This window comes from Taudactylus pleione, unplaced genomic scaffold, assembly GCF_031769625.1.
Source record: "Taudactylus pleione unplaced genomic scaffold, aTauple2 ptg000848l, whole genome shotgun sequence".
In the NCBI taxonomy this organism is placed as follows: domain Eukaryota; kingdom Metazoa; phylum Chordata; class Amphibia; order Anura; family Myobatrachidae; genus Taudactylus; species Taudactylus pleione.
In genome coordinates this window covers 2284854-2308751 of record NW_028285250.1, presented here as the reverse complement: position 1 = coordinate 2308751, position 23898 = coordinate 2284854, and the positions used below count along the sequence as shown (strand labels likewise).

At 46.3% G+C, this 23898-nt stretch overlaps 1 protein-coding gene across 3 annotated transcripts in view; it reads left to right on the top strand.

The window, feature by feature from the left end:
* ARHGEF12 (Rho guanine nucleotide exchange factor 12) overlaps nt 1-23898 on the top strand; it is a 247100-nt gene that overhangs the window by 161246 nt on the left and 61956 nt on the right. For all 3 annotated transcript variants that reach the window (XM_088458720.1, XM_088458721.1, XM_088458719.1), the window contains 6 exons: nt 10990-11092; nt 11564-11764; nt 11850-11982; nt 14222-14257; nt 22698-22852; nt 23677-23823. In XM_088458720.1, the coding sequence (XP_088314846.1) occupies nt 10990-11092; nt 11564-11764; nt 11850-11982; nt 14222-14257; nt 22698-22852; nt 23677-23823 (775 nt within the window). The remainder of the gene's footprint in view (nt 1-10989; nt 11093-11563; nt 11765-11849; nt 11983-14221; nt 14258-22697; nt 22853-23676; nt 23824-23898) is intronic.

The following is a 23898-nucleotide window of genomic DNA, read 5'->3' as shown; positions in this document are numbered from 1 at the left end:
ACAGACGGTGTAATGGTTAGCATTACTGCCTCACAGCACTGAGGTCGTGGGTTTGATTCCCACTACAGCCTTAAATGTGTGGAGTTTGTATATTCTCCCTGTGATTGCGTGGGTTTCCTCCAGGTACTCTGGTTTCCTCCAATACTACAGAAATATACTGCTAGGTTAATTGGTAGGGAATATACAGTGCAACAGGAAAGTATTCACAATGCTTCACTTTTTCCACATTTTGTTATGTTACAGGCTTATTCCAAAATGGAAAAAATTCATTTTTGTCCTCAAAATTCTACAAATTTCTTGCAAATTTAATAAAATAAAAAAAAAACCTAAGAAATAACATGTATGTAATTATTCACAGCCTTTGCTCAAAATTTTGTTGATGCAGCTTTGGCAGCAATTACAGCCTGAAGTCTTTTTGAATATGATGCCACAAGCTTGGCACACCTATCTTCAGGCAGTTTCGCCCATTCCTCTTTACAGCACCTCTCAAGCTCCATCAGGTTGGATGGGAAGCGTCGCTGCACAGCCATTTTCAGATCTCTCCAGAGATGTTCAATCGGATTCAAGTCTGGGCTCTGGCTGGGCCACTCAAGGACATTTACAGAGTTGTCCTGAAGCCACTCCTTTGATATTTTGGCTGTGTGCTTAGGGTCGTTGTCCTGCTGAAAGATGAACCGTCGACCCAGTGTGAGGTCAAGAGCGCTCTGGAGCAGGTTTTCATCCAGGATGTCTCTGTACATTGCTGCATTCATCTTTCCCTCTATTCTGACTAGTCTCCCAGTTCCTGCCACTGAAAAACATCCCTACAGCATGATGCTGCCACCACCATGCTTCACTGTAGGCCTGGTGATGAGAGTTGCCTAGTTTCCTCCAAACATAATGCAAGGCATTCATGCCAAAGAGTATAATCTTTGTGTCCCATGGTCTGAGAGTCCTTCAGGTGCATTTTGGCAAACTCCAGGCGGGCTGACATGTGCATTTTGCTAAGGAGTGGCTTCCATCTGGCCACTCTACCATACAGGCTGATTGGTGGTTTGCTGCAGAGATGGTTGTCCTTCTGGAAGATTCTCCTCTCTCCACAGAGGAATGCTGTAGCTCTGACAGTGAACATCGGGTTCTTGGTCACCTCCCTGACTAGGGCCCTTCTCCCCTGATTGCTCAGTTTAGACAACCCGCCAACTCTTGGAAGAGTCCTGGTGGTTCTGAACTTCTTCCATTTACGGATGATGGAGGCCACTGTGCTCGTTGGGACCTTCAAAACAGCAGATTATTTTCTGTACCCTTCCCCAGATGTGTGCCTCGAGACAATCCTGTCTCAGAGGTCTACAGACAATTCCTTGGACTTCATGCTTGGTTTGTACTCTGACATGCTCTTGTCAAGTGTGGGACCTTATATAGACAGGTGTATGCCTTTCAAAATTATGTCCAATCAACTGAATTTACCACAGGTGTACTCTAATTAAGCTGTAGGAACATCTCAAGGATGATCAGTGGAAACAGGATGCACCTGAGCTCAATTTTGAGCTTCATGGCAAAGGCTGTGAATACTTACAATATGTACATGTGATTTCTTAGTTTTGTTTTTTTTTTATTATTATTACATTTGCAAATATCTAAAAAAAAAAAACTTATTGCTCGTTATCATTATGGGGTATTGTGTGTAGAATTTTGAGGACAAAAATGAATTTATTCCATTTTGGAATAAGGCTGTAACATAGCAAAATGTGGAAAAAGTGAAGCATTGTGAATACTTTCCGAATGCACTGTAGATTGTAAGCTCCGCTGGGGTAGGGACTGATGTGTAAGGCTAAATATTCTCAGTAAAGCGCTGCGGAATAGGTGTGTACTATATAGATAACTGGTAATAAATAAAAAATACATTAGTACAGGTTACGGGGCCCATCTAGGGCCTGATTCAGAGTTGTGTTTTACTTATGTGCATGCACCTCGTTGGTTTCCGTCATCTGACACAGATCGGATCTGCCTGGAGATCCATGCCGTTCTCATGGGCAGTGCAAGGGAGGTGGCCCGAGTCGGAGGACATGCCCGTGTCAGTGTGTCGGAAACATGCAGCTCTAACTACACTGGCAGCCAAATACCGTCTGACTTTCTGAGCAACCATAGGGTTGCTTAGAAGTAAGAAGGTGTGGCCGATATTCGCTTGATGGCGCGTCTTTGTGCGCGCAACGGCGGACTAGAGCTGCAGCCAGCAGGCGTCTCGATAGACAGCCCCTCGACTGCATAGAAACCATAGAATTTGGCGGCAGATAAGAACCACTTGGCCCATCTAGACTGCAGCATTAGCAATAGTTGCCACTTGCTCTGTTTCAGGCCCTTGGGGAGAGACACTGTAGCATTTGTAACAGACATATGTCAGGTGTAGCCAGTTCATATACGTAGGCCTCTTAGAAAGCGCAGAGAAAGCTTTGAGATATGACTGTAATGAAGTGTCATATTCTCCAGAGAATAGTGTCCTGAATTATTTATAAATGTGAAAGTATTTACAGTATAAAATGTAATTAAATGCAAATTAAGTATAAACAAGTAAATGTCAATCAAGTAATGACAAGTGAAAATAATAAAAGATGGTTGTGAATTCATATTATACAGCTACGATGCAAATGTTTTAAGGACCCTTCAGCTGGAGGGGGTAACACCAATTTGGCCAATCACAAGCTGCTAGAAAGTGCTGCTGAAGGTCATTGTCCTTGTGAAAAGTTTCATCAGTCCTCCAGCAAGAGAAAACACATCTTTACAGTTGTATCGGCATATGCGTTTGTGTCTTATTGTCACAGTATTGTTACATTTACTCTGCCAAGCCCTGGTCTGCCTTCTAGGCGTAAAGAGATGCAAGTCATCAATATGCAAAATGTATACTGACGTATGTACGGGCGTGTTTAGGTGCACCTGTGCCGCTTGGAAATGTATATTTTACTTAAAAAATGTTTTATGATGATTTATTTTTTTTTAATCTCTAGATTTACATAGCATGTATTTCTAGTGGCTTACTTGTTCTCACACAACTCTGCATATGCACATTTTCCAGTTAGAGTATTGATGGGGGTCTTGTTAGTCTCAATTTGCAGCGACACACACACAAGAAGACTTATTTACAAAGGATTTTGCTTCCCAAGAAAAGAAAAGGCTGTCCAGTAAGTTAGCCAGGCTGTCATCTGTTAAGTTTTCCTCCATTAATTCTGGCTTTAGATGAGTTTGAAGAATTTTATATCTCTGCGTCTAATTCATAGAATTACGTTTACGGCAATAATTGTATTTATATTAAATTTTATTAAAGCGAACAAATTCTAGCATGTTCAACTGGTGGTTGTGTAACCGGTGGTGAGCAAACAAAGCACTTACTACAGGTCAGAAGATCAGCTATAAACTATAGCTGGTTCTGTAACTCTTACTGTAATGTACAGCACAGATTTATAGGAACTATGACAAGTAGCGGGACTTTATATTGGTGATGCAGTGATCCAAAGCGTCACGTGACCATGCAGTCCTTACCCATGGGACATCGGCAGTATGTTTGTGTTACAAGATTACAGTAATAAGAGTGGGTCCTGCCATAGGTCTTCCATTTATATGCCCCCTGTCTCTGCCTATGGGTAGTACTACATGTGCCCATACACACACACACACACACACACACACACACACACACACACACCCCCCAATGGATGCTATGGGGTCTATGTACTAAGCAGTGATAAGTGACAGAGTGAAAAGTGATAAGTCTGTGATAAGGTGCCAGCCAATCAGCTCCCAACTGTCATTTTTCAAACACAGCCTGTGAGATGACAGTTGGGAGCTGATTGGCTGGCACCTTATCACAGACTTATCACTTTTCACTCTGTCACTTATCACTGCTTAGTACATAGACCCCTTAATCTTTTACCACCACCCGTAGACTCTGCAATTCTATCATTTCTTATTAACCAGCATGACCTTTCTAGTATGGTGTTTTTTTATCTATCTATACAGCATATTAATACACACAGATACAATAACAATAAAATGTAGTTAATCCTTATGTGCTCCAGTTGCAGTTTGATCCAGTACAAGCACTTGCTAACTGAGCTCTTGGTACAACGTACTCCTTGATAGAACTTTATTGGATGCTCGCCATGGTGCATTCCTTAGCAACCAATCAGATTCTAGCTCTCAGTAATATTGCGCAACATGGAAATAAAAGCAAGCATCTAATGGGGTTGGGCATGGGTTGCCGGCAGTTGGAATCCTGGCGGTCAGAATCCTGATGCCGGGATCCCAACAGAGTTAACATATCGACAATTGTTGGTCGGTATGCTAGCCCCCACCCTCCCCCCTTAGTGCCTAAATCTAACCCCCCGATACTTACCTTTGGGATGCCGACGGTCGGTATTCTGGAGCCGGGATTCCGGCGTCACTATTTAGACCGTCAGCTGGCATGCTGACTACATCCCAACTAATGCATTGATGTGACATACAGTGTTTCTGTACACTGGGTGGGAGAGTGGGACACATCACTCATATCAGAACTATACCGAAGACTTCAACACAGTTGGGTGTAACTCTTTAAACGCAATATTTCCTGCTGTAAGAGGTTTAAACATGTACAGATGTGTCCACATACACCTATCCTCAGCAGCAAATAGCCCTGTTTGGCGCACCACGGACTTTGCGACTTACTTTATTCCATTTCTTTTGATCCTAAATACTATAGGTAATCTTGGTGTAAAGGCAGAAGACAGAGATCCTCTACGAGTGACTTTCTCCACATATCTTTATGCTTAAGCTGCTGGCTTATACCAATTACTCTTTGACAAAAAAACTACTACTCCTAAATACTTAGTACACTATTAGGGGATAAAGAGGCAAAATTCGGGAAAAAGTACTCAAGCGCGGAATCGTTACCCGTGGTAGAGTGTTTAAGTCGCACCAGGCCTCTCCATATGGCTCAAAAAGTATAGGTGTGTGAGGACGCAGTAAAAGTTACTACAGGTTAAACTGAATACATATTTAGGGGGGGTATCCAATTAGCGTTAAAGTAGCGCTGCTAATTGATTGCTGCAAGGCTATCCAGTTAGCCCCGAAGTGCCGCCCGACGCCGGCACTTATCATGGATATTTTTTTTCGGGACACATCATAATTCACGATAAGTGCCGCTTTTTTCACCACCTCAATGGTGAAAGCACATACTGTAGGTCCACAAGCTTATCGCAGTTCCTATGTGTTTTCGGGAGAACTATCCTATTATTCCAACCAAAATAATAGGATAGGATGAAAAAAAAAAAAAAAACCATCGGGGATAATCGGCGAAAAATCCCCGTTTTTCGCCAATCGCGACTATCCATTGGCGCCTGAACAATGTTCGGGTCTAATTGGAAACCCCCCTTAACCTCTCTGCTGCAAATGTGTCGCCTCATTTACATTAAGAAAAAGTTTTAATTATGTGATAAGTTTTACACTAGTAATCCAAGTCAACATCCCAAAATGGCAACATCTGTATACTTCTACAGATGTATAGTATGGATAAGCCGAATCAACATTCCAGTTCATCAGCCCCCCTGCCTGTATAAATATACAAAAGCTGGCATTTTCAGCTGCCGACTGATAATGTCAAACAGTGAGCTTTGTCTTGTGTCTGAAATTAAAAATCTGCTCTGAGATCCCCACATGTCTGTTGAATGTTTATACTACTTTGGTGCTTTGTTCTAGCAAGGGCCGAATGGCAGCCGGGGGCCCTGTTATTGGCAATGATCTTTCTTCGCACAACTCTCCTGTTTCCATACACTGTCAGTAGCAGGGGTGTTGTGATTTGTGGTAATCAATCTGATTATATAATTTCTAGTGCAAATTACATAATGACAGCAAATATTTGTTGCCATGGAATTAGTATGAAATACTGCCGTCAGCGGCAGCCCGACAGGAGCAGAGTGCGACGCAGCGGAAGCCCGACAGCGCTGGAAATCCCGATCATGGATAGGTAAGTATCCACTAACCTAACCCCCCTAACCCTCCTTAGGGGTGCCTAACCCTAACCACCCCCTTCCCCGCTGCCTAACCCTAAGTTTCCCACAGGAGCCCTAAACCTAACCCTCCCCCCCCCGCGGCTGTCCGCTCGCGGCGCCCGGCATCACTACGATCGTGATGCCGGGCGTCGGGGAAATGCGGGCGTCTACATCTAGACACCCGGCATTTCTCCCTTGCCGGGATAAGACAGTCGGGAAGCCGGCTGCCGGTATTTAGGCAGTCTGCTTCCTGATTGCCTCCCGTTGCCAAAGGTTATTGCACATTTCTCTTGTTCTCGAGTTGGGAGGGGAAAAAAACAAAGCCTAAAGGATTATTATTATTATTATTACTATTGTTGTTTATATGGCACCACAGTGCTCCGCATAACCGCTCAGGGTGGAAGCAAGGCATACATGACACGGGCGTACGAGACGTACCAAACACAGATCTGGAAATACAAATCCTATATGTGAAAGTATTTGAATTTATTTTTTTTTAAAGCAAATGCAAATTTTGTATATAACCTTAAATGGCTTTTATTTGTAGAAATGTAAAACCTCAATATATTTTACCAGGTAAAAAGTGTTAGAGGAGCCAGGAAGGTGCCCAAACCTGCTCAGACATACAATTTCTAATCATGATGTCATTACATCTATATAGCTGACCTTGTATGTATGTATGTATGTATGTATATGTATATATATATATATATATATATATATGTGTGTGTGTATATATATATATATATATATATATATATATATATATATACATACATACATACAGGGGCGGGCTGGGCCGGGGGCAGGGTGCCAACTGCCCCCCGGGCCGGTACAATTTTAGTACTTCAGGGCCGCCAGGCTGCGCAGGCAGAGGATGCTCCTGCTCCCCGGCCGCTGCCGAGCTTGAGAGAGAGATCAGATTCATGGAGTAGGGGCTAAGAGAAAATGGCTGCCCCCGTATCAGGCTACAAAATTATGGCCGCTGTCGACCAATGGGGAGCAAGGTTTCCCTACCCAGAAATCCAAGAGGCTAGAGAAAATGGGAAAAGGGGGCGTGGCTTATCGGAGGAGTGAGAAGAGCTGAAATGGCACCGCACCCTTGGAGGAGAGAGAGAGAGGGCAGCGTGTGATGGGGGGTGCCTCAGAGTGGAGGAGATCCTGCTTCCTTCCTTTCTTCTCCACCCATACCAGGTAAGTGGAATGTGGAGTGGGGCATATATATATATATATATATATATATGTCACAATGGCATAAACTTTGCAGGGGGGGGGGCGTTGTTTTGTTATTTCAAATATGTGTGTGCTGACTAAGTGTGTCTGTGTTTGTGTGTGTCTATATGTGTGTGTCTGTCTGTCTGTAGGCATGTGTCTGTCTTTCTATGTATGTATGCATGTGTCTGTGTGTCTGTCTGTCTGTCTGTCTGTCTATCTATCTATATATACAGACACACACACAATATCACTATACACTGTATCACCAAGAGGATACCATGGCCACGTAGCTATAATACAGCTAGCTTTAAAGCCTGCATAGCCATTAAGAATTATTGGCCACTAATTACTAGTGATAAGGATTTGTCTGTACTTCATGATAAATGTATTCTTACGTGCTATTCTCGGGGCAGAAATATATGCGATTTCTTAGTGCATACAGACGTGACACATCTAGGTAAAACGGTATAAAAAAATGTCTTGGGTCCACTTAAAAAAGGATGTTTCATATGTCCGGGGTGTGTTACCTGTGGGTATATGCTCACTGGCAGCATGATTAACATCCATACTCTGCTAAACTTTTTAAAATCTCCCACCATGTGTGTTGTTTTAGTAAGTTCGTGGTATATGCACTTATATGTCCTGCGGTAAATACTATATTGGGAAGACCGATAGTCAGTTCAAAGAGAGGATGGCGATGCACAGGTCTTCGATCCGTGCCGCCATCCTCTCAGGAACGGGAGAACAACCTGTGGCGAAACATTTTGCCAGTGCAGGACATTCTTTCACGACAATGAGACATATGGTCATTGATCATATTCCCCCTTTGGTGAGGGGTGGTAATAGATCTAGAATCCTCCTGCAAAAAGAAGCCAAGTGGATTTTTATTTTGGATACCTTAAGCCCAAAGTGACTTAATGAAACGATGGGGCTGCATTGTTTTTTATAAACTTACTATGTATTTGACATAGCTTTAAATACAGATTATTTTACACCTGTGGTATCTTGCTTGCATGGATGTGGCATTTTCATCTAAAGTTATTAATAACAACATTAGAATCGTATAGTTTTGTATTAGGTTGCCACAATCCTGCCAGTGAGTTATTACTACAATAATTATTCATCTTACTCAGTTTTCTTGTTTTATATACACAGTGTGCTGGTTGCTGGGATGTTTTAATCATCTGTTATCATGTTTGTATATCCTGGTTGTACCATTGAATATTTTATTCGCTGTATGTTTACTGGTGGCTGCATTGCTGTGTACTAACTGTTACCATTGTGACGAGTGCACGTTGGTGATGGCGTCATGATGCGCGCATTGACGGGATTCCGTTCAGAAGCTGGGAGGATGCACACGGAATCATTCTGAGGGGGAGAACTTATTTAAGTTTAGTCTTGCTTGTATTCTTTGTGTCCTGATGAAAATACTGGTACATTGAAACGTCGACTAGATTGTATCTACGTGTGTGCTGTATTTTTTCAAATCCCCAATTGCCGCCGACATTGGTGTGTTTATTTATATATATATATATAAAAATAATGTATGTATATATATATATGTATATGTATGTATGTATATATATATATGTGTGTGTGTGTGTGTGTATATATATATATATATATATATATATATATATATATATATGTGTGTGTGTGTTCCCACTGTCCATTTTGTTAATCGTGAAATGCACCCTTCCTGTTTTGTAATAAATGATTCCGCCTTTTCCACAGCAATCACACACAATGCAAAAAGGGGAGGTATAACAAAGGACCGGGCGCAGCTGCTCAACCCAGCCCCTGGGAGGCACACGCAGTAGAAGGTGGAACCCAGGGCTCCCACTACATGCCTCCAGCAGCCTAATCCACACAAGCTGGAGAGGGACACCCAGACATACAGCTTCCCCCTGTGACTGCGAGACACCAGAGTCAGGACAGCACATGATTTTACCAGAAGGATATGGAGCAGACTGAGGACCTCATTCAGAGTCGGTCGTTGCGGCCGCACGGTCGTACGGGAAAAGGGGCCGGATATGCAAATGATGCACTCGCAAGTTGCGTCCCTAAGATCGGATCGGTAGCTGGCCGACCAAGGGGAGGAAGCGGCCGGAAGACAAAAAAATACACCCCCTTCTCGTACGCATTACACGTCATCTCCGGGCATATAAGGATTAATCGAGACCATCGGAACTGGTCGTAGAGCTTAAGGTTGACCATACCCTCTCTTAAGCTCTACGATCATGTCAGTGTAAAAAACTCCCATGTCACATGTGCCATGACACTACTTTGTTAATTATGCACTCCCATAAAACGCCGTTCGCATAATTAGGCACGCCTGCGTTCGGATCTCCACTCCCCCGTTTTCAAGCACCTTCCCCTGTTACCACCCACAAACGCCTCATCCTGTCACTCAAACTACCGACCTGGCAGTGTTCAAGAAGAGAGAAATTTCTGATCGTAGCAGCTAGTTTGCGCACGCGCATTGCAAACTTTACGCATGCGCAGTTTAGCGAACATCGGTGGCGTACGACCGTGCGGCCTCTACGACCGACTCTGAATGAGGTCCTGAATGCTTTGGGCCAGTATCGGCTTCAAAGCATTTAGATATATCGGCATCAGCTGTGCTGCAGGGCAGATGCGATATGTCTGTGAATGACACAGTTAATAGACATATAATTTTTACACACTCACCGATCATGCTCTACAAATATATTGCCTGTTCAATAGAACAGGCAATATATCTGTCAGTGTGCACCCAGCATTAGTCATATGGGGCTGGTACATGATATATTTCTTTGTAGCTCTTTGTCATAACAATTTCATTTGCTATTTAAACCATACCCACATTACGCAAACCACACCTCCAACATTATTGTCACGCCCATTTTTAAAATTCTATTCGCTGGTAGAAAAACTTGTCCACTTGCTCTTGTTTGCCCCCTAGGCTGGAAGTTGCCAGCCAGCCACTGTATGTGTATATATATATATATATATATATATATATAACACATACATACTGCTATATTTCCTATTATATCTTAATGGCCATCCCATAGACCCCTACTTTGGTTTGTGACTTGGGTGGATAGATACTAAATCTTCTAAATTGCACAGGTGGATAAGTTTTCCATGGCAACCAATCCGCTTCTTGCTATCATTTATCAAGTACTTGCTACAGAATAATAGCTAGCAGCTGTTTGGCTGCTATGGTCAATCTCTTCACTTGCTGCGTCTCCCCATTGGGCTTTTACAAACTAAATATTAACTTGGTGGATCAGTAGACATGAGATTTGCAGATGCTGTTTGATGAGGAATAAATACAGTGTTAGCACAGTGCTGAGGAGGTTCATGCATAATTTACATCTGCAGATATTAATTGGAGCTAAAATATTTAGGGTTTTTTTGAGCTTTCTGTGCCAATAATGCTTTTGTGGCTGGCACAGTGGTTATCCTTGCTGTCTGGCAGGGCTTAGAATAGAGGGCTTCATCCTGACCAATGTACGATCTAGGCAGAATTTGTGTACGTTCTCCCAGCATTTGCTTCGGTTCCATCCATGTACTTTGTATTCTCTCTCGACTCAGAAATGAATTTGCCTCTGATTAAGAATTGTTCCTTCCCGCTTTAGGAAAATGTGATTGTAATCTTGGTTGGAGGCAGGGACTGATGTGCCCGAATAAAGCTCCACTTCTAAAAACTCTCACTTTAGTAAATATACAATATATAAATATAGTCTTGAACTACGTCGTCCTGAATTAATTCTCATATTGCCTTCATCAGAGCATAAAAAAGGAGAAGGAGGGAGAGGAAAAATGGAAGCGCAGGGGTTTTTCCAGTATCTTGGGTCCACCGCGGCGACCCAGCCGGCAAGACAGTAATGCAAGTATGTATGACCATATGCAGCTGCTTTCCTATGGATAATCACACTGTGGCTAACACTGCAAGTATTGAGTTAGTGTAGTGCCCTCTGGTTGCAGAAAGAATTTATTACTACAGATGTGTCCACATACATCTTACTTCCTTGTGCGTTAAACAGCTTTTCTAGTCGGACAATGCCGTGCCGCGAATCTGTAGCGCAGAGCGTCACTTCGTGCGACTTTCTGCCCTTAAATGTGTCTTATTCACAAATAGGATGCACAAGCGACTTCTGCTGATTAAAATGATATGCGGCATGACTATATTCTGTGCGCGACTGCAGGTGCATCTGCATGCGAAATGCTACGTTACATTGCATTGTCACACTTCGCTGTGACACTGTAGCGTAGCATTTCTTCGCATGCAGATGTATGTGGTCACATCTGTATGTTGTGATCATTTATTGTTAAGTGTGCCTGCAATCTGTCATCTCTTACAGTTTCTAGGGCCTTGCAAATGCAGAAACACCCCAAGCACTTATCAGCGTCCTTGTCCAGCAGTCCTGAGCCGGCAGAGAGCAGACTGCGTTCCAGCGGGGCCTCCATGGACAGTCCTGATGCTTCTTTCAACCTGTTTTCTTCACCACCCAATGCTGGCTCAGCGTACACCTCGCCAGATGGTAGCAGGGAGCTGGAGGGAGGTGAGTGGGTACCCTGATAGTGTGTATTAGTTGTACTAACTGAGGCCTGTTCAGGCAGTTACATAGTTGCTTTTCCTTTCCCTAGCTATGAAGTCTTCTTTGGATGGATTTCATTCCACTGACTCTTCTGATGGAAGTTCTCGAACTTCAGGTTCCCTCTTTGATTTTCCATCACCTACACTGGAAAATTTGCTGGAAGATGTTAAAGACACTGATCGGTAAGAAGGGCCGTAGGTGATCTATCTCTGTGGGCTACAGTAGTGCTTCTAAGGGCAAAATAAGCCTGTGGTCAGAGATGAACTTTCATGGGCATATAGTCAATGTAAAGATGCAGTACTCAGATCTCAAGAACAAATATGTTGTTATATACAGCAGCTTGCTGGACGTTTTGGGCCTCTCCTTGATAAGTGAGTCAGTCTGCGTTCACAATAAATAGACATCGAGGATTAATCAGGAAGAGGCAATCTGCATTCCCTCCTCTGTTCCCTACAGTAGTTCTGCGCAGGGCTCTGAGAAGGAGGTAGCGGGCTCAGCCATGCCCCCAAGATGATGTGACCACGCCCACTCCCGCAATACGCTGCAATGGCAGCATCAATATTTACAGCGGGATGTGCCCACATTCTCACACGCTTGGCCACATGCTCTTCAAACGCAGAGGTCTCCATAGCATTCATTTGTAACGCCATTTATAGCATTCATTTGTAACGCCATTTATAGCATTCATTTGTAATGCCATTATTGCTTTTGCAGTTTACAAAGATGTATATCAAGTTCAATGCTTTAGTTAAATACGATAGACACACTTTTGAAAGCTAATATTTATGATCCTCGGTGTAGTGGGGGCCTAACAAGATATCTGATTTTTTTTGGGGAAACCTCACAACCATCATGATTTCAGCGGGTCTGTCCCAGTTTGTGGGGACCATTTAATTGTCCAGCAATCATGGCATTGGTCTCCAGCAATCATGGCATTGGTCTCCATTTCCGCAGAGATGTTGGGAGGTATTCCCCAGAGATGAGCTTGTTTTAAAAATTATTTAAAAAAAAAAAACCAAAGACGCAGACTATGGCTTGTGGTCTTGCCCACCTGAGGATTATGCCCACTATGCTGCAGACACGCCACAATATAATGGGACAAAGTGCCTAATTCAGAGACGGTCGCTAATGCGATCGCAGCTGCGATTTCGTGCGCATCGCAGCTGCAAAAATTATGCGACGCTTACCCGAGCATAAGGACGCCCTCTGCTGCCTTCTCATATGCCTACGATGTAGCTTGCATGCGAAAATATCGGTAACATTGACACACAACGAGCAGCCATCTTACCTTTTGCGACAAGTCTGACCTACTGCAACATTGGGAGCTCTCCTGACACACAGCACTGTGTAGTAGATCGCAGCGGCTAATTTATGCACTCCCATGAAACGGCGTTCTAACGGACAGACGAGCAGGCGTTTTTCAGACCGCCCGCCGTCACCACCCCCAAGCGCTGACTGCCGGTCACAGACTTTGCCATTAATTCCTCTGTGCGCCTGTAGTCACAATCGCTGTGTACGCACAATGTGGCTTATACGCATGAGCGATGGCAAACCATCGTTCCTACTGAATCCGTAATCGCCATTGCGTCCAGCTGGGAATCAGGCCCAAAGTCCCCTATACCAATTCTCGGAGTCCCAAATGCTTTGCAGATTTAATTAACAAAAGTTTAAATCTGCACCACAGAAGGCCTGTATTTATCCATTTTGTACAGCTGTGATATTGTAATGCTATTGTGGTTGGCTTGTTAGTCCCCTAGGGTAATATAGATTGTTAGCAGCGGTTGGTGAGTTTATACACCAGAATATTAAATTGTGATTGCTGGATCTTTTCATCTGTTTGTTCTAGATCAGCAGCACAATCTCAGTAGTGTGACTAGTATAGCGGTCTGCAGTGAAAATGGGGTTAGGGGGTACATATTTGTGCAGTGATCTTTAAGGGAAGGGCAGCATAATATCTTACCCTAACGCTTATTTATGAAATATAAAAATGTTGAGCTCAGTTCTCTTTTTAACTTGCTTATCTTCCTGGGCTTTGTTATCAGTCCTGCAACTTCTATAGTCCTGTGTGTTCCTCATCTGACGGATTTATTTATGTACAGAACCTTCCTTCTGCCACCGTTAATAAACTCTCCTTTGCCGTTATCTACCTCCTGGCGCATCCTATTCCTTATCCCACGGCAGCAGATGTTGTTTTATTTCGTGTCCATGACAAGGTCATTATCTAATAAGCACTAATTCTGAGCAAATATTTCTACCCTGGATGTATATTTTATTTAAGAATAACTAATGTCCTCTTCAAAGAACCGCTTGTCGTATGGCATAACCTGCTTGAGTAACAGCTGGCATTTTTATAGGACTTAATTGTTTGTAAAAAGAAAAAATTGTACTCGCCCCATGTTTTTCTCTTCTTTTCATCACCAGGTTTAGTGACCAAGGCACACCAAAACCCTCCCGAAAGTAAGTCTACTATATGTGTTCTATACATTTGTTACAATCTGTATCTGCACATGGTGTAGAGTTTCTATCGTCTTGTTGTAAGAGACCTAAGAATGATAAACTGTAATGTCTGCTAAAGATAAATCATGCTAGTACGTGGAATATGCTTATTTCTATACATGTTTCTAACACACATGGATAGAGGGATTTCTTCACACAAAACCAATATATCAGTGCGATATAGGCGGTCATTTACCAAGGCTAATTGATCCCCCGGGGGCTATTCAATTCGCCCTGAAGCCGGCAGTCATCTGGGATTTTTTTTTTCTCACTTGCCTGAGGCAGGCATACAATAATCTCCGATAATCAGCCCCATTATCGCGACGGCGAAAACACACAGGTCTGTGACCTTTTCACGGATTCTGTGTGTCTTTGTGCGAAAATAGATCTTTTTTCTGGCGCAGAAAAAACGGGGGCTAATTGAATAGCACAAAAAAAAATATCAGGTCTAATTGAATTCCCCCTATAAAGCTGGCCACACAATAGACCAACTTTCATCCAACCAGCCAACGAGTTGATTGGTTGGAATGAAAATCTGGTAACGTATGAGAATAACTGATTATCAGCAATTTGCTTCTGAATGCCAGAAAACAGATGAAAATGGTCGGTCAGACAAGTTTGTTAAATGTTTGATCTAAACATTTTGTTCAAACAACGTTTTTTCTGTCCATTTTCCGGTGTTTGGGAGCAAATTGCTGATGGTCATTTGCTTTCATCCCTTACCAGATTTTCATTCCAACCAATCAACTAGCTGGATGTAAGTTGGTCTAGTTTGTGGCCAGCTTTAGTCTCCATTCCCCCCACACTGCTGCAATAAGTCTTGTGTTATGTAATGTGCCCATTGAATTTTATTGATTACTGGCGTTGTGCTCCTTGTACTTAAGAATGTGCGTTAATGTTCATTAAATCAGTAGTTTCTGACGGTTACTTTGGTGTTCTGGCAGGCGCGGGTCACCGCAGCAGCATTTGACTAGCCACCACGCTTCAGCTCCAGCTAGTAGCCACAGAGCACCAGAACTGGAGGGGGTTATTATGGCCTCCTCTGGATTCAAATGTATCAAGCTGTCAGACCATCTGGACTATCCAGCGAGATCTTCACCTCTTGAGAAACCATGCTTCCTAGCAACGCATGCGGTGTGGTTTCCAGTCAGTCCCTGGTCACGTGGGGTTGCCCAGTTAGGCTTCTGTTTCTTGTAGAAAACCAGCTCCACTGGCAGGAATGATGACCACCAATATCTCCCTATGACTAACCCTATCCTAAAGAACGCTGCTACCCTAAAGTAGACCTCCGATTCTAGTTACTTTATTCCATTGATGGGGTGGGGGGGGTTTTATGAGTTGGCTGGAGATAAGTATATATCCACCATTAACTCGGGTAAGGGGTCCACAGAGGCTCAAAAATTGCCAGTGCCCATTTGGTCTGTGCCAATTCTACGTCCTACCATTTGGGAAAAAGAAGGTGGTAATGGAGGATGCTAATCTGTGCGCATAAACTGCCGGATTGTGAAAAAAGGTCTCAATAGGGCTTCACTTTACCCACAACAATGACTGACAATAAACAAAACTAGAGACCCTTCCTACACAGATGGCGCTATGTTGGCATATAATACAAATTAAGTATACAATACGTCCCTTTTGGGGTATCCTCAAATGATTCTACTTTTTCTATTATTCGGAGAGTTTCTCCAACCCCACCTGGAATGGAGGAACTCTCAGAATAATAGAGAGAGAAGAATCATTTGAGGATACCCCAAAAGGGACGTATTGTATACTTAATTTGTATTATATGCCAACATAGCGCCATCGGTGTAGGAAGGGTCTTTAGTTTTGTTTATTTGAGATAAAGAACCCGCCGCTCTCTTCCAGTGCCTTGTCAGCCATTAGCTGGGATAGTTTGGATACTTTTCTCAGATGAAGTCCTTGACCTTGTCATACCTACAACCGCTGTACTCCTGTTGTGACCAGCAGATAACAATTAGTGCCCTCATTCCTTCTCTGGCTGTCCTGTGTTGAACCCAGTATCCTGCAACCTAGCAGTCCTGCCCCAATATAAGTGGTCAGAAGAATCCACCCACAGTATACACCAAAGGGGTGCTGCAGCAGCTACATTCAATAACTAAAAGCTAAGGGGGGTCCAAGTGCCGGAGAAGGAGCCTGATGGTGACTATACACCTACAACTGGGACTCTGGGACTAGTGCACCGTTGGCACTTGCAGTCTGTAAGTGTCTTGTGTCTAAGTAGGAGAGGTCAGTAAGGACAGTTCACACCAAAACAAATATGTAAAACAAAAAGTGAGCCCCCATCCCCCTTGCATCAATCAGTAGAAGTGGCTGCCATCATGATTATTTGCCACGAGTGTAACAGACTGTCGTCATTTGTAGATTTCAAAATAATAGCGTCAACTAGTAGCCAGGTCATTAAGCGTTTTGCATTGCAATACCACTAACGTTCTTACTTTGAAGTAGCCTTCTCTACTATGCAGAACAAGCAGAAGCCGTATGAATGTTACACTGTTATCAACATAAGTAACTTTCTACTTCAGGGTCCATAGGGTATCCACAGGATACCTTGGGTATAGGTGTGACGTCAGTCGCAGGGCACCAAAGAGTTAAGCTTTCAGCCTCCCAGGATGCACTAGGTCCCCCTCCTATACCCCGCCCCCGGGCCAAGGCACCTCAGTTTAGTTTGGTGCCCGGCCGGAGTCGGGTGCACCTGTTGGAGTGGGGGCTAGAAGAGCCCCTGAAGCTTTTTCTTCATGCAGCTGTGGCTGCACATCTGGATGAACAGCATGGACAGTCAGTCCTGACGTCCATGCTGTCTTCCCTACACCCCGCCGGTACCAGAACGCCGGTACTAATCCGGGGATGCTGGTGGGCGTCTGGGGTCACAGCTAGCGGTGACCCCAGATGCTCCGGACCATGGCCGGATTCAAGGGGGACAGAGGTAAGCAGCGGGGTCCCGCGGTGGGTCCCCGCTGATCACATGGTCCTAAGTCCCCAGGCAGGGGGCTCCCTGGGGACTGGCTGCAGCGTGGAGCCAGGCGACCAACCTGCGCTTCCACTACCCCCTGGGACAGCGGACCGCAGCAGAGCGGTAGCGCTGCGGCGTCCCAGGGGTTAAATGCATGCCAGGGGAGCGCGCCTTCCCTGTCTCACAGCCGGCGCCTCCCCCGCTGCACACAGCCCTCTCTGCACTGTGCTGACTGGTCCTGTGTCAGCGCTCCTCCCCCAGGCCAGCTTCTCTCTGCTCCTCGGCGGCCATCTTCTCTGCAACGCATGGTGAACGCTGCTGGAAGTCTGGAAGGAAGCATCGTGGTCTGGGTCCCCCCGCATACCTCTCCTCCGCTGTGGCTCAGGTCTGTGTATGCAGCGCTGTGTCCTACCAGGCCCTGTGTCTGTGTAGTTGAGTGATCAGCGCTGTTAGTGCAGGAATTGTTATTTCTCTGCATTGTATGTGACTGTGCTAGCGCTGCCTGTAACTTTTCTTCTCTAAACTGTCAGCTTTATTACTGTCCCTGTTCTTTCTGCTAAAGCTCTTGCGGTGCGGTGCTGCAGGGTGGTCTCTCGCCTATTTAATACTTAATTGGTGAGAGAGGTCACATACGTGGTGCCATCATGTCTGAAAGTGATTTTCCCCTCCGGCTACAGTGTACCACGTGCAAAGTACCGTTAGCGGAGGGGGAGGGTAGCGCGGAGGGCCTTTGCCGGCAGTGTTTGTCCATGGCGCGGCCTATTACGGTTACAGCACCGGTACAGGAGCCGCCCTGGGCTTGTTTCGCTCAGGCGTTAACAGCTTTAGTGGGCCAGTTAGCTCCGCAGCCCGCGTTTACTCCGATGGGTTTGTCCCAGCAGTCTGTGGTGTCGTCACCCATGCAGGGGTTCCCACGACAATTGGTGGTACCCCACAGTCTCCCTATTTCCCCACTCCCGGGTTCTCAGGAGCCAGCGTGGGTTAACTCCCTGACGAGTTCTGTACAGCACTTGTCGGATGTGTTGCAAGGGGAGTCTGTGATGCGGCCTCATGAAAGGCCGGTGGCGTCTCTGTCCGCTCCTTATGAGGATGACGAAGGGACGTCTGATGATGGGGAGATTCTGGATCCTTACGATCAGGAACCTCTCCATACTAAGGACGCTAATGCTAAGTCCAAAGTATATATTCCTGGACTTATTCGGGCGGTCCGCACAGCCTTGGTGATTGAGGACGAAGTTCCCCCAGCGGCTAAATCTAAGTATGCCTTTTTCAAAGATGTGAAGGGCGATGCCACAGTCTTTCCTCTTTCGGGTCAGTTGGTGGACCATTTAGAGGAGGCGTGGAAACAACCTGGCAAAAGATACCAGCCGCAGAGACGCCTGGTGGTGGCTTATCTGTTCGCGGATAATTATTTTGCTAAGTGGGAATCCCCTCCACAGGTGGATTCTCACGTGACCCGTCTTGTCCGTAGTGCCACATTGCCGATGCCATCCATGTCCTCCCTTAAGGATGCTACGGACCGCAAGGTAGAAATCTGCCTGAAGTCCGCTTATTCCCTTGCAGGGGGGGCAGCACGGCCGGCTATGGCCATTTGCTGGGTTGCCAGAGCGATGGAGCGCTGGGCGGATTCATTAGAGGCTTCTTTTGAATCCGACTGTCCGGCCGAACAGGCGGAGTTGATTGGCAATCTCCGTGATTCGGCCACCTACATCAACGAGGCGGCTCTAGACATTAGTACTCTGGTGTCTAGAATTTCTTCAGCAGCGGTAGCTGCTCGTCGCACCTTGTGGCTGCGATCCTGGAAGGCGGACGCAGATCCAAGAAAGGTCTGGAAGCGTTGCCGTTTACCGGAGAAGTTCTCTTCGGTCCGGATCTGGATAAGATTGTGGCCACGCTGGCGGCAGCCAAATCTGCTTGTCTCCCGTCGGCCGCTGCTCCTTCTGGTTCTGGACCATCGTCCTTTCGGTCATCTAGGGCCCAGGGCAGGCCCAAACCACAGTCGTTTCCTCGACAGGCTGGCCCTAAGAAATCGGTCAAGCCCCGGAAACAGGCATGGAGTACCAGACGTCCGGCCCCCAAGCCAGATGACAAGCCTGCGGCCTGACGGTCCGGGTCTCCCCTTGGGGGATCCCAGGGTGGGAGGCCGCCTGCTGCAGTTCTCCCGGTGTTGGTCGTTCACTACGACAGACACTTGGGTTCTGGAGGTGGTCTCTCACGGGTACGCCCTCTCCTTCCGGCACAGACCCCCGGCTCGATTCTTCACCACGGGTCTACCATCAGACCGGAACAAGGCTACGGAGCTGCGGAAGGTATTGCACACTATGCTCCAGGCTGGAGTTATAGTGCCTGTTCCATTCTCCCAGAGGGGCCAGGGTTTCTATTCAAATCTATTTTTGGTACAGAAACCCAATGGGTCATATCGTCCGATTCTCAACCTCAAAGCACTCAACAAGTCTTTGCGGGTCCCGAAGTTTCGGATGGAGACCCTACGGTCCATCATTCTGGCGCTGGAACCTGGGGACTACATGGTGTCATTGGACATACAGGACGCTATGGCGGTCATGGCGGCTTCTCTGCGGCTGCAAGGAGTCCGCATGTTGCCGTACTTGGACGACCTGTTATTGGTGGCAGGATCTCCAGAGCTCCTGTTACACCACTTGGACCTGACCATTGCACTGCTGCAACGGCACGGCTGGCTAATCAACTGGCAGAAGTCCACTCTAATCCCGTCTCGGAGGATTCTGCATCTTGGAGCCTTATTGGACTCGGGACAGCAAAGGATCTTCGTGACGGAGGACAAGATCTCTGCTTTACAGTCAAGGGTGCGCAGTTGTCTGCACAGCCGCCGGGTGTCCTTACACTCGGCGATGAGGTTACTGGGCTCCATGGTGTCGGTGTTCGACATGGTGGAATACGCCCAGTTTCACTCCAGACCTCTGCAGCACCTGATCCTGTCCAAGTGGAACGGGCTGCCTCAGTCTCTGAAGTTCCAGACGATTGTGCTCACCCCGGAGGTTCGCCTGTCCCTTGCGTGGTGGTTAAAGACGACCCACCTCAACAAGGGACGTCCGTTCTGGGTTCCAAATTGGGTCCTGTTGACAACGGACGCCAGTCTTCGGGGCTGGGGAGCAGTTTCGGGTCCACACTTGTTCCAGGGCAGGTGGACACCGACAGAAGCGGAGCTTCCAATAAATATCTTGGAACTCCGTGCGGTCTTCAATGCTCTCCTGCAGGCACAGCGGTTTCTCCAGGGTCACCCGGTGCAGGTCCAGTCGGACAATGCTACCACCGTGGCCTACATAAACAGGCAAGGAGGAACTCGCAGTCTGGCGGCTCTCGTAGAGGTCTCTCGGATCCTGGTTTGGGCGGAGCGCAATCTTCCGGCCATATCAGAGGTCTTCATCCCGGGAGTGCTAAATTGGGAGGCGGACTTTCTAAGTCGCCAGGACGTTCATCCAGGGGAATGGTCCCTGCACCCGGACGTTTTTCAACTACTGGTGGACAGGTGGGGTCTTCCAGAAATCGACCTCATGGCGTCCCGGCACAACAACAAGTTGCCGGTGTACGGGTCTCGCACAAGAGACGAAGGGGCGTCTCTGGTGGATGCTCTGTCCGTCCGGTGGACGTTCAGGTTCGCATACCTGTTCCCTCCGGTCTCCCTTCTTCCACGGGTAATCCGGAAATTCAAACAGGAAGGAGGAACGCTCCTGTTGATAGCTCCCGCGTGGCCCAGACGGCACTGGTTCTCAGACCTTCAGGGTCTGTCCGTGGACAGTCCTCTGCGGTTGCCGCTACGACCGGACCTTCTGTCTCAGGGTCCTTGTCTTCACCCGGACCTGACTCGGCTGTCTTTGGCGGCGTGGCTGTTGAGACGGCCATGCTGAGGTCCTGGGGGTTTTCCAGCTCTGTGGTGCGTACCATGTTACGAGCTCGGAAACCGTCTTCCGCGAGGATATACCATCGCGTGTGGCATACGTTCTTCCAGTGGTGTCGACCGAGAGGTTATGCACCGCGGGAGTTTCGTCTGTCTCGGATTCTCGCCTTCCTGCAAGCGGGACTAGATCATGGGCTTCGCCTTGCTTCTTTGAAGGTACAGGTTTCGGCCCTATCTGTCTGGTTTCACCGTAGGATTGCTACAATCCCGGATGTGCGCACCTTTATGCAAGGTGTTCTCCGTATTCAGCCGCCCTTTGTTCCACCTGTGGCGCCTTGGGATTTGGCTGTGGTCCTGAGGGCTCTCCAAGGACCGCCGTTTGAACCACTGGGCTCAGTGGATATTAAATGGCTAACAGCTAAGACTGTTTTCCTTCTGGCCGTTGCTTCAGCCAGACGTGTTTCTGAGTTAGGGGCTCTTTCTTGTAGACCCCCTTTCTTGGTTTTTCATGGGAACAGGGCAGTGCTCCGCACTCGGCCCGAGTTTCTTCCCAAAGTTGTTTCCCAGTTTCATGTTAACGAGGAAATAGTTGTTCCGGCCTTTAACTCACCGGGTCTTTCCGTGGGTGAGGCCTCTTTGGATGTTGTGCGGGCCTTAAGGACTTATGTTGACCGCACTTCTTTGTTTAGGAAGTCGGACGCTTTGTTGTCCTCTATGGCTTCTGTAAAAAGGGTTGGCCTGCTTCAAAGCAAACTTTGGCAGCCTGGATCCGTATGGCTATTTCTGAAGCTTATCTTCATGAAGGCCTACCGGTCCCTCCTTCTCTGAAGGCTCATTCCACTAGGTCTGTGGGTCCTTCGTGGGCAGCTCGACGTGGTGCCTCGGCAGTTCAGATCTGCAAGGCTGCTACGTGGTCTTCTGTCCATACCTTCGTGAGGTATTACAGGTTTGACACCTTCGCCTCTCAGGATGCTTCCTTCGGGCGGCGGATTCTCCTTTCTGCACAGGAGCGTCCCCACCCTTAAAGAATACTGCTTTGGGACATCCCCAAGGTATCCTGTGGATACCCTATGGACCCTGAAGTAGAAAATATGAGATATGGTAAGAACTTACCCTTGTTATCTCTATTTCTACGAAGTCCATAGGGTTCCACAGGACTCCCGCCCTGTCGCACCTGTGCTGCAGATGGGCTTTGCTCTGGTCACCGGTTTTCCGTCTCCCTCTGGTGAGAATGTGATTCTTGTATGTGTCCAGATCTTTGTTCTCTCTCTTCCTTCTCCTCCTCCGGCCTATGGCTTGGTAATTAACTGAGGTGCCTTGGCCCGGGGGCGGGGTATAGGAGGGGGACCTAGTGCATCCTGGGAGGCTGAAAGCTTAACTCTTTGGTGCCCTGCGACTGACGTCACACCTATACCCAAGGTATCCTGTGGAACCCTATGGACTTCGTAGAAATAGAGATAACAAGGGTAAGTTCTTACCATATCTCATATTATCTGTTATGCTGGTATCATACACACCAAGTTCGGGAAATCATTCCACTGCCGATCCCTTTGCAGGCTGGACAGCATGGGTCTCGGGGAAACGCAGAGCGAAGACGAACTATATGATCCAGACCTAGAAATGGATCCTCCCAACTGGCAGCAGCTGGTGAGCAGAGATATTCTGCAGGGACTGAAACCGCACGAGATCAAACAGCAGGAAGTCATACATGGTGAGCCAATAGCAATTATTGCTATGAGCAAAGATCGTACATTACCATGCTAACATTTAATGCACTGACCATCAGCAAACACACTTGTTTAGAGTGTAAAGTCCTTCTTAATTTATGCAGCATTAAACAGTCTTTTTGTTTTCGGTAAGTAAAACCGAATAGGGAATAAGCCAGGTAAAATTCCCTGCATAATACTTTCCCAGAGCAGATTACAGGCAGTTTTATGATTCAAAAGCAGCCAAAATGATTTCACCGCAGCTGGGTTCACGTCTAATTGTGAAGCTGCCTGCAAATGGCTCTAGCCTCTGGAGAATGCAGAGTGAGGGCATCAATCCCAGGAGCAGCAGCTCTCAAATATGTTCTGATGAGCTGGGAAGATGTGTGAATGCTTTTACATGTGTAATTCACACATCCTGCCCTGTATAATGAGAAATGTGTGAAAGTGTGTAGGTTTCAAGAGATCAATGTAATGTCTGTGATGTGTTCTTGAAATAGAGACAGATCAGATCAAAAGGAAGATTTAATATTACGAAGACATTAGTCCATCCCATTTCCAGTGCAACTTAAAATTCTTTCTACACATAATGTTTTTGTTGCTGAAAGGCGATGGTCTGTCATTTGTGTGCGTCTATTCTTTCCTGTGCAGTCTATCTCTATCTAAGCGCTTTTCATGTGTAGCATGGCTTATCACAGGCTCTTCTCTAAGATGATTGCTTCACCTGTTAGGGAATGTTGGGTCTCGTTATGGGACAAGCTTGGAAGTCTTTGTGTTCATAAGATGCTGAAATATTTAGTAATATTGTCTCGTGTGCGTTTTGTTACAGAACTGTTCTATACAGAGCGAGCACATGTCCGAACACTAAATGTCCTCAATCAGGTGTTTCACCAGCGAGTGATACGAGAAAACATCTTGACACCCGCTGAAACACGAAGTGTGTTTTCCAATCTGGAGGAGATTGTGCTGCTTCATGGTTAGTCACTAGGGGAAAGATATGGCTTATAGCTTTACGTGATAAAAACTTGTATATTGCAGAAATATGCTGTAA